We start from the raw sequence: 11,106 nt of genomic DNA on the forward strand, positions 1-11,106 counted from the left end.
TGGCTGACATCATAGTGATGGTAGGCTTAGGGGTGGGGCTAGGTAAGGGGGATTATTTTGATTGCATGATTTAGGAACACCCAGCAGTTTAAAAAACACCCACAAAGTCATAACGCCCACTTTTGTTCTGCAAAGTCTCAAAATACATGTACTTCTTACCTCTGCAATAACTCTTTTGGGAATCTTCAGCAGGCCTTCGACAAGGAAATGGCCAAAAAATATATAATTGATTTTTGTGCAAACCTTAAACTACAGTACATTTCATTAATCGCTGGCTCCTTCTAGTGGCCAAATTAATTTACATTGCTCCAAGCAGACTTTTAAACCCTTCATTACATTTTACTACAAGTACATTTTGTTAAAATATAGAGTATGTAATGCCATAAGAAAACACACAGAAACAAATCATCATTACAAAAAGTTTTATTAATGGTTGACTGGATGTGTCCAATTAGCATATTTACAGACATTATCTACACACTGAAATGAGCAGTTGGACAGAAACCCTAAGTGGAGTCAAAAAGACAAGAGCACAAAGATAGGGAAAATGAGACTGAGTCAAAGGTGAGTCTTAAGAACTCTAGATTCAGCCCTCAGAGCCAGGTAAAGCGAATTACCAAACTACCATTGGTGAAGTGTGGCTATTTATCTGCCAATCAAACAAACTGGCTTAGATGGCCACAGAAATGTGAATCCATTGAACTGGAAACCACAGCAGACAAAGAGGAATAAAATGCATTTTCCCAAAACATCTATTGAAATCATGTCTGATATGACAGATGCCAGACTTCAGTCTTGAACTTGGATTTAAGATGATTCTTCATCAATCTTGGGTGCCAGGTAGTATTTGACGTGTCCCATGTCTGCAATCTTGTACTCTACCACTGCAGAAGGGAAAAAGACGGTCAATCACTTCAACCGATTTTACTCAAAAGGTGATTTAATATGATCATGTAAGCGTTTCTCCTTACCTAGTGGAATGTCTGCGGACATGCTGAGTGTGACTGTTTTGGACAAAGGAGTGGCCTTGGTGAAGAAGTTCAGGTAGTTCAAAGCAAAAATGAGCTGCACAGGCTCATTCATCTCAATCGTCACCTGTAGGGAACACGATGTTGTCAATTTCATTCATACCATACAAATCTGCACAACTGCTACACTTGACTTTTGTTCCCAGTGTAAAAAGAATGTTACCGCTTCATCCTCCTTGTCGACATTGCTGGTCTGTGAGAGCTTGACGTTGCCTGTGCCCAGCTCTCCGCTGGCAGAGAACTTCACACCATCCTTGGCACAAGAGATCATGACAGCATCACCGATCTGTGACAGATCCCTACAGATACGGGCAAACTCACCAGAGGGCATCTTCACCACACAGCTGTATTCCTGCTCCTGAAGTGAAAAACAGAACAGGACATAATCTCTGGAGAAAAATAAAGCAAAAAGAAAACATGCACATTGATATCAGAATTTGTGAAATAATTCTTACTGGAATCCCTAGCTGCTCCACATCCAGATCCATCAGTTTCATCTCATAGTCCGACACTTTCTCCTGATCTGAAAACACACTTGAAGGTCAGCAAGTGCTCTTACTATAATAATTTATAGGACACTATCAGTAAATACATATTAGCCAGTAAAAAAAATAGATATGGCTTATGTACACTGGAATTCTTATTCTGAATTTTAGGTTAAATATGTAACGAATAAATTGTAATAAAGCCTTATGAACTCACTGAGTGTTTCAAAGACAAGTGCCAAAGAGTCCGCATTGTCTTCTGCCCTAAGTGTGATGATATCTTCATTCCCAGCACACTTCAGAATCTTTGACATGCTAGAAAACAAGAAAAATAATTAGTTTTGGGCACTTTTTACTGAAAAATGCAATTACGTTTTATTTTAAAACACTATATGTAGTTACTATTCCATTAGTTATTTGACTTTCAGTCTAAACGTTGGTTTGCGTCTCTTTTGACTAAGTTTTTATTGTCTAATTGCACAGCCCGGCTCTTTTTCGCGCCAACCAGCTTGAGCGCGGGTAAATGACGTCACATTCAACAGTGAGGGGAGAATGCAGGAAACACTCTACGCGCCAAATACCACTAAACCTTTTTGAACTGTAATCATCTGAGACTCATTAAAAATGCATTTCAACAAAACTCATAATCGGGAAAGGAACAAACCACATTTTTACTACTTACAAATGGCGGGCTCCTTTTACCTTGCACAGGCGGGCATAATAAACAGACATGTTCAGATTTCACGCTCTAAGTTACGCGGTTAACGTTACATGACAAATAACACTAAACCCGTATCATTTCCTTCAGTAACGTTACCTGCTCAAATTGACACCCATGGCCAGGTTTCTGTCGCAGCGGTAGGAGTCGAACCCATCGCTCCGGAGCGTCAGCTGCACCAGAGACACATGAGATGAATCCATGCTCTGCAGCGAGATGCCCGAGGAGCTGACATCCCAGCAGGCTTCGGTGATGAGGTCTTTCAGAGCCTCCAGAACCTTCTTAAGGATTGATCCTTGAACGAGACGTGCCTCAAACATCGTGCTGCTTTTTATGGGTAAAAAAAGTTATCTAATTCCTGTTATGACACAAGCGCGGCCTGGTTTTCTGCTTGTCTTCAAATGTAGGAATCGCAGCCTATCGAAGTGTTTCAACGGCAGCACGTACAAATCCAAAGAGTCTGCAAGAAACACAGGTGTATCTGTCCCGTCTTCTGTTCTCTCGAGGCTCTGAATGTAACTGCGCGCGCTTTTGCTGGGACTTTCATAAACTGTCCCACTCTTGCCTTCGTCATTTCCTGTGACGCTGGATTCCTCTTGGAACACGGACGGAAGTGCAGCCCCTGACCACAAGAGGGCGTAATTTCATACGCATTTGGTTGCGTGCTGCGTGAGCTTGTGCTTTGTCAAACCAGTAACTACTACTATGTTTTTAATCTTTAAAATGGAAATGTAATCATATAAATACAATTTAAAGTAAGTATTTAGGATGAACAAAGGCTGAAAAAAATGACATGAATATCTGGGTGTATATGTAAAACACATCTATCTATCTATCTATCTATCTATCTATCTATCTATCTATCTATCTATCTATCTATCTATCTATATATATATCTATCTCTCTCTCTCTCTTTCTCTCTCTCTCTCTCTCTCTCTCTCTGTCTCTCTCTCTCTGTCTCTCTCTCTCTCTCTCTCTCTCTCTCTCTCTCTCTCTATATATATATATTGAAAACTATTAATTTTGGAGTTCAGCATTTTGCCTCAAGAGGGCACACTGTTATTAACAAACAGCTTGTCGAGATGCAATAACAGAAAAAAAATATTACGCAATATTGAAAAGTTTACACATTTTCGGCGTTTTAAGTGTTTTTTGCTTTGTATACAAAATAATATAGAGACAATATATATATATATATATATATATATATATATATATATATATATATATATATATATATATATATATATATAAACACCTTATAGGTAAAAAGAAACCCATTTACATTAACTAACTGATCCACCAATGTGATATTTTCTAACTAAATGTTTATGGAAAAAGTGATTTGCGTTTATAAAAGATGTCCTTATTGTTTCATATATATAATACTTATGTGGTGAACAGTTGTTTGATCATGGACTATGATAAAAAAGGCCTGGATATGACTTGTTTCACTGATATTTTATCAATATCATTTGAGCCTTTTTTTATTGGTTGACTTGCCATTTTTTTTTTTTTTTCTGTTATTGCAATCAGGAGATAAGACGTATGATGTTACCTTACCTATGTTTCTACGAAAACTGCTAAAGTCAAGTAAGAAGAAAAAAATAAATAATCAACTGCATAATAATTATGTGTATAATAATTATACATAGATTTAGATTAACTATCAGTTCAGAGTACTGAAAAAGAAAGAAAACTTTAAAAATTATAGCAGAAAACTAGCTTTTCTACCTTTTTCTACTTAACTTTTATATACTTTTATATAACTTTTATATACTTTTATATAACTTTTATATACTGATATATACTGTGTATATATATATATATATATAGGTTGAACTATATTATAGATGAACTTTGTCAAATCTTTGAAACGTCACAACAGTTATTATTTTGCAGTCTCTCGCATTAAAAGCGATCTACAGCATGACCTCAGGTTGTGTATATATAAGCATTTCTCCGTAGCATGTTCTAACAAAGGGAATATAAGAGCATCTGTTCAGGAGTGCATGATAACATCCTTGGAATGGGATCAAATGGTGACTCAAGCTGAAACTCACACGAGACTGTAAGCTGTTGATTCACACGAATCAGAGAACGGCCAAACACTGTCCCATGTTGCAGGCATAATCCTCAACCGCAGGGTTTACTAGCTGGTTCCTACTGCGGGGTTTTTTGTTTTCCCAATACAGCCTCAAAGCTCCTGAACCCACCCAAATGAAATGGGGTGGAATTTCCCAATGTTAGTAAACAACTGTAAGAGTCTGTGATTTAAAAGCCCCTATCATGACTGCCAAGTTTCCTGTGAAGACTGCGATACCATCAGAGACTGCAGAGTTGAACCAAAACCCATTTCTGAGTCGCTCTGAGCCCTCGAGACTTTGAATTTGTATTTCCCAAGAGACACTCCACGACTATCTAGGTTTATTCAAACATCATTTTGACTATTCTGCTCTGTATTAAATTATAGCTGTAGCACCATCTCTTTTTTTTCTTCAGGGAACTTAGAAGAGGGGCAGGATATATGGAACTGAACTTCAACAATACCAGACGAACAGGAAGGAAGCGTAGGCCGAGCGGTCCTGGGGAATATGGGGAGGGAACTCAAATCCAACTCTTTCTTTTTGGCTTGCAGTCCCTTGAGATTACAGCAGCCACTGCTGCAGGCATGTGCAGACCACAATGGCACTTTCAACTAGATGAACAACTGTCCTTGCAGTCGTCCTCAAATACTTACTTTGAAAATTTAGCTATTTTACACTGAAATAATACTAAATGACAATTTGGTTATTATAATAAATGAATAAGATTAACTTTATTGTCACTCAGGAGAGAAAACTATTTATTGCTTCACTAATGACAGAGGCATGCAACATTGGAAACTCAACAGCACTTACAAAGCACAGAGAATGTAGTAGTAAAAACATATTGAACGTTGTGAGACCAAACTGAGATTTAGATTGAATTAATTAATATAAAAGTAACTGGTACTAGTGCAAGAAAAGTTTATTTTCTGAATAGAATAGAATAGAATAGAATAGAATAGAATAGAATAGAATAGAATAGAAAATAACTAGGTAGAATTTGTTAGAGAGAACTTTGATACATACGCTGATAAATCTAATAAAATAAAATATTAAAAAGTCATTAGGTGGAAGATGTAAGACCAAACATGAATGATGCATCAAGAAATGAGCTTTTCAAATCTGAATACACTCTTGTTCTTTATGAAAGTTTAAAAAGAAAGTAGGGCACATCTGGTTTTACTCACAAAGCTTTATGTGCTGACATACGCACCATGATATGGAGAGGATTAAAGGGTTTTGGATAAATACCAGGTTACTGTGTTTCTGCAATAAAGTTTCTTGTAATGGAATTCATGGGGACCAATGCATAGAAGGGGCGTTCTCTAAAAATAATGTTTTTTTGGCTGTAGGTCTGACGTCACGATGAAGCAAACCAGAGGGACGTGCAAGTCCAGCCAACTTTCGGCAGGATCAAGCCGTAAACTAGAGCCGCCCCCTCAGCTCCCCCTATCCTTTCTCATAATCAACAGGAAATACGCAGCCAGAGCTCTGAGAGAGCTGGGAGAGAAGAGACGAAGAGGAAAACACCACAGAAGATCAAAGCACAAAACACACTAGATGTCCAACAATCTTCCCACACCGGACAAAATGGACAAGCAAAAACTGAGAGCTGAAATCAGTCCTCGAGTGTCCAATAGCTCTGCGCAGCGCCTAAGCAGGGATCTCACCTGCTCCATCTGCTTGGACCTGTTCAAGCAACCGGTTTCCTTGCCCTGCGACCACACTTTCTGCAAGGCCTGCATTACGAGTTACTGGGGCGGTCCTCGTGGAAAAGTCCACTGTGGATCTGGTTCCTGTCCTCAGTGCCGGAAAGTTTTTCCAGGCCAGAGCTACAGACCCAACCGTATTGTGGCCAACATTGTGGAGAGCTACTGCCAAGGGATCAAGGAAAGTGGGGATCAGCTGACCGGGTTATCAGCAGACACAGTTCCCCCGACCCCGCTTTGCAACCGACACAGAGAAGAGCTGAAGCTGTTTTGCGAGGAAGACCAGGAGCTGGTGTGTCTGGTGTGTGGGATCTCTCAGGATCACCGGGCTCACACGCTGGTGTGTCTGCAAGATGCACAGAAGAGATACAGGGTAAGAATCAAAGACATGTTTTCTAACTTCCTCGGCTCAGCTGAAAGCTCATCGTGTTTGTGTTGAACAGGCTTCTCTGACTACTTCAGCAAATGCTCTTCAAAAAGAGCTCAACAGTGCTCTAGAGTGTGAGAAAGAGACTGAAGAGGAGGTGAAGAAACTGAAGGTAAGAAGAAAATAATACCTCTTACCTCCAATACCTCTTAACTCGAAAAGCATTGGAAAGGATTCCTAATCCTAACCTGACTGACAGCTAATCATCTAAATTCTTAATGCTTTCCAATAAGTATAATAACTTGTAGGTTCAGTTCTACGCTAATTAAAAGTTATGTTCTTAAAAGTATTTTTAAAAGTCATTTTACACTCTTTTTCAGAACATTTTGTGCAATTAAAGATTCCATGCATTTTTCTGGACCCATAGATGCCATTATTTAAAGTGTGCTCACCATCATGTTGTTCCAAACACAAAAAGACAAACTGATTTTGTCCATACAATGACATCACTGTACTCCACTGACTTTCAGTGAGACACGTTTTCCAAAAAAATGTTCTGCAGAAGTATAAAATGCAGTTTTGGAACATTGTGAGTGCATAAATGCTGACAGAAAAACGTGTGTGTGTGTTTGTACAGTATGTGTGTAAAGTGATTGATTGGTGCTTAAGACTCAGCAAAAACTTTGACCAAAAATTTGGAAAAAAGAAAAATTCGGGGCTCATTCTGCTATAAAATGGTCACTTTTCAATTTTAATAAATGTTTTTATTAAACATCCTGTAATCGAATTAGGTTGCAATTGGCAAAAGCATGTTGACTTTCACCTCTGAGGCAAAACATCACCTCGAATTCTCCTTTCTCTACCCAGGACCACACTGCAGATCTGAAGCAGAGGATAGAGGCGCAGTTCAGCGAGCTTCATCAGTTCCTGTACCAGGAAGAGAAACTCCTGCAAGTCAAGCTGAAGACGGAGGAACGGCGAGAGCTGATAAGGCTGGATGAGCACAAGGCCCTACTCAGTGTGGAGATATCACGCCTTCGCAGAGCCATGAATGACATCGAGGACAAACTCAGTGAAAATGATCCTCACAGACTACTCAGGGTGAGTGCAAAGCCACACGTCACACTGACAGAAAGCAAACAAAAGACATCTATTTTCATTGGGAGGTGGTGATTTGAGGCAAAACTGAAGTGTCAGACTGTTGGCAATGGATGTGCAGACAGTGACGCCTGTGTAATCTGGCATCAGATACAGTTGGATACTGCAGTAGAGAAGGAACGCCTACTTACAATCAAGTGTCCTCAAATGATATGCTTTCATGATGTCATGTCATGATATGCTGTGTGAACGACCCTTTAAAGAAAGATGTAATGTTGTAATGTTGTATACACAGTAATATATTCATATAAATGATACTAAATAATATTTTTAAGCAGTGTTTAAACATGTATTAAGGATGTAAAGTTATAATATATCCTAAATAATCATTTCAATACATTACTGCTAACAGAAAGCTCTGTGGGGTATAACTTTGGCCAACACAGGATACAGTGTAATTATCTCAGCTTTGCAATGGGAAGATAATGTCATTAGTGCAGCACCAGGGGATTTTCCAGAGTTGTGGATGAAAAGAAAAAAAATGTGTAGCTTCGATTCAAACACTGATCTCATGTGGAAAACTTCTGTCCCTGCCTCTCGAACTGAGCCAATTTCATCAATCTCCTTTTTCCTGTCTGTTTTACAGAGTATAAAGGGCCTGCCTCAAAGGTAAGAGACCTCTATGGATCTGTTACATTTGATATTAACACTAATATTTTCACGAGGAAGTGCTTGAATTGTTTTTATGTCTGGGCCTGTGTTGTTTTAAGCAGGCAGCCACTGAAGTTTGAGAAGCCGGCACTGAAGCCTCCCAGACTGTGTGAGGGCCGCTTCGCTGGGCCCCTGCAGTACAGAGTGTGGAAGTCACTGAAGGGAAGCATCTATCCAGGTTTGAGAATGATCCTAAATAAAAAAAAATAAGTATAATATACATTTTCACATTGAATAATGCTGCATAAATACATGAAAAAAATGTCAAGGATGTAGACATAGTTTTTTCTTCATCAGATTGGGAGAAATTTACTATTACATCACTTAGTCACCAATGGATTCTCTGCAGCAAATGGGTGCCGTCAGAATGAAAGTCCAAAAAACATCACAATAATCCACAAATTATCCATTCCACTCAAAAATCTGCCTGTTTGTAAGAAACAAATCCATCATTAAGATATTATTAACTTTTAACCATCACTTCTAGACAAAATACAAGACCATTATCCAAAATAATAAAATCCATATTATGGAAATATTATGGATAATAGATTCATATTTTAGCCAGAAGTTGGTTCGAAGTTCGAAATATATATATATATTTTTTTTTCTCACAAGCATGCAGATTTCTGCTTCACTAGACATTAATTCATAGCCTGGAATTCTGTGGATTACTTGTGGATATTTTTTTTTTTTTTTTTTTTGTCAGCTGTTTGAACCAATGGCACCCAAACTCACCTGCATTTTGTACGACCAGAGCGTGAGCAAATATTCATTTCTAGGATGCATGAACTAACTCTTCTCCGCTACATTGTTCCCTTTCTAGTTCCCTCAGCCATCACATTTAACTCCAAAACAGCGAACCCCTGGCTCAGTCTTACATCTTCACTCACCTGTGTGCGCTACCAGACCTTCAACAGCGCGGTGCAGGACAATCCCCAGCGATTCAACGCCGCGCTCTCTCTCTTGGGCAGTCAAGGGTTCACTAAAGGCCGCCACTACTGGGAGGTGGAGGTGTACAGCAGCACCGTGTGGACCGTGGGAGCTGCTCGTGAATCCGTCACGAGAAAAGGTGTCATCAATACCATGCCTGCCAACGGCTTCTGGACGCTCTCACTATCATATGGAGTTCAGTATATGGCCGGGACGTCTCCGCCAACATTGCTGTCTTTGGAGGAGCCACTGGCGAGGATCGGCGTGTATCTGGACTACAAAAGAGGCCTGGTGTCCTTCTACAATGCCGAGAGCATGACGCACCTCTACACCTTCAAGGACACCTTCACTGAGACCCTCTACCCTTATTTTAACCTCGGCTTCCTGGATAAAGTGCATGAAAATGAGCCTCTTAAAGTGTTTCTACCTAAAATCTGAATTTCTATTCATTTGTTTCATAATATTAATATCTCTCTCTCTTTAAATATATATATATATAAACACTAGGCTGGACCTAGATATTTTAAGTTAAGCCATTTAAGAAATCTGATCTTGATTGAAGGTAAAGCAATTTATGAGACTTGCAAAAAATCAAATAATAAAAATAAATAAGTAAATAAATAACGTCTTAACGTTCCAGTGGGTTAGTGGAGGCACATGGAAAATGAAACCAAGTCATAAAAATGGTTGGAAACCATGGCCTATGACCATTTCCCACGTTACCAAACATAAGTCCTGGCAGATATCATATATTCTGCATGTTTCTGTGATATTCCTAGGCTTAATAAACAAAGGGGTGAGAATTAGGCTGGTCAGCATTGTTGTAACTACTCCTTTGTAAAAGCAAAAGGCTTTTTTTTTCTTCAATTGTCTGCCGTTCAAAATTGGCTGTGTATTTTAAGCTACATATCATCAAATGTATTTCAGTATATTACAGTATTATGAGGAAGTATTATATTTTTAACCAATGGCTGATTCTATTTAGAGGATCTTAAATGCATTAAAATAGACTTATTTATTCCTCTATCTGCTGCTTTTAACATCACAGCTCAGGTGTTTTGAGGAGCTATGCATGTTCTTGTGCCATCAACCAGTCAGTTATTACTGAGCAAAGCTGGACACAAGTATACTTCAACTGCCACAAGGATGAATGGGAATGCTAATACACACTACAGACCTCACTGTTGAAAACTGCAAAATTAAATTAAGGGTTAGGTTTATGGCATCTTAGACTTGCAGCAGCTGAAAACTAGGCTTCTGTGCAAGAAGAAAAACACGGTTCTCATTCAAATCCTGCGGAAAAAGAGAAAATATACAAATGTAAAACGCCAGAAATACCACTAGGCTACAGTCAAAGGATGAAGGGCACGCTAGCATAGTCTAATATCTATAAGCCTATTGATTTAATATCATTTTTGATACAAACATGTACACAATGAAAGAAGTTATTAAAAAAACACCAACAAAATGTTTTGCTTCTTTTTTTACTATCGCATAAAGACTTAACAAAATGTTTCCCTCCTCAGGACTTCATAAGGTCTATGCAGTTACCATCATTAACCACAAGGAGGAGCAATTGTACTCTTGATGCGCTCCGTAAACCCCCAAGAAAAGACAGAACCGACTGACTAAATCAGCGGCAGCGTCTAGTTTTATAGGAGCCGCAAAATAATTAAAATTGGACCCACGCCAAAGCTCATGTAGTCCACCTTTATAATGATTAGAAAATTAACCAACAAGTGAGTAATGAAGTCATTCAGGAAACTTACACCGCCCAACGAGTAACTCTGATCTGATTGTATTTTGTCCTGTAGGATCCCACTTAACAACTTTAAATTGAAGATATAAATGTAGTAATAAAAACCCTGCAATTATAGCGTGTATAAATAAATAAATAATGGAGGTCAGGACTGTTGAATTTTTTAACAACGAAAAGTTTCTAGCCATGTTTAAATATACAGTAGGACGTT

The 11,106-nt window shown here is 38.7% G+C and overlaps 2 protein-coding genes across 3 annotated transcripts; one reads left to right on the forward strand and one right to left on the reverse strand.

Annotated features, from left to right (window-relative positions):
• Positions 1 to 405: 405 nt before the first annotated feature.
• pcna (proliferating cell nuclear antigen) lies at positions 406 to 2,798 on the reverse strand. Its single transcript, XM_026220153.1, has 6 exons — positions 2,331 to 2,798; positions 1,731 to 1,828; positions 1,484 to 1,551; positions 1,192 to 1,386; positions 972 to 1,095; positions 406 to 884 (listed from the first exon to the last, which is right to left on the reverse strand). The coding sequence occupies exons 1-6, from the start codon at positions 2,549 to 2,551 to the stop codon at positions 808 to 810; spliced, it is 783 nt and encodes a 260-aa protein (XP_026075938.1). The 5' UTR covers positions 2,552 to 2,798; the 3' UTR covers positions 406 to 807.
• Positions 2,799 to 5,713: 2,915 nt separating this feature from the next.
• On the forward strand, positions 5,714 to 10,604 carry trim69 (tripartite motif containing 69). Of its 2 annotated transcripts, none has more exons than XM_026220156.1 (6): positions 5,714 to 6,400; positions 6,471 to 6,566; positions 7,262 to 7,495; positions 8,139 to 8,161; positions 8,263 to 8,381; positions 9,030 to 10,604. In XM_026220156.1, exons 1-6 carry the CDS (start codon positions 5,879 to 5,881, stop codon positions 9,572 to 9,574), a joined length of 1,539 nt encoding a protein of 512 aa, XP_026075941.1. In that variant the 5' UTR covers positions 5,714 to 5,878; the 3' UTR covers positions 9,575 to 10,604. The 2 variants fall into 2 exon arrangements, with proteins under 2 accessions (XP_026075941.1, XP_026075942.1); XM_026220157.1 differs by having other exon boundaries at positions 8,266 to 8,381.
• The last annotated feature ends 502 nt before the right edge of the window (positions 10,605 to 11,106 follow it).

This window comes from Carassius auratus, chromosome 35, assembly GCF_003368295.1.
Source record: "Carassius auratus strain Wakin chromosome 35, ASM336829v1, whole genome shotgun sequence".
Classification (NCBI taxonomy): domain Eukaryota; kingdom Metazoa; phylum Chordata; class Actinopteri; order Cypriniformes; family Cyprinidae; genus Carassius; species Carassius auratus.

Bases quoted from the DNA above. Each gene is read 5' to 3' on its own strand.
- pcna (XM_026220153.1), bottom strand. From the start codon at position 2,551: ATGTTTGAGGCACGTCTCGTTCAAGGATCAATCCTTAAGAAGGTTCTG. The intron at 1,829-2,330 runs GTAACGTTACTG...CTTGTTTTCTAG, and splicing joins ATGGGTGTCAATTTGAGCAG to CATGTCAAAGATTCTGAAGT. The intron at 1,096-1,191 runs GTAACATTCTTT...TGTTCCCTACAG, and splicing joins TCGACAAGGAGGATGAAGCG to GTGACGATTGAGATGAATGA.
- trim69 (XM_026220156.1), top strand. From the start codon at position 5,879: ATGTCCAACAATCTTCCCACACCGGACAAAATGGACAAGCAAAAACTG. The intron at 7,496-8,138 runs GTGAGTGCAAAG...TCTGTTTTACAG, and splicing joins ATCCTCACAGACTACTCAGG to AGTATAAAGGGCCTGCCTCA. The intron at 8,382-9,029 runs GTTTGAGAATGA...TTCCCTTTCTAG, and splicing joins GAAGGGAAGCATCTATCCAG to TTCCCTCAGCCATCACATTT.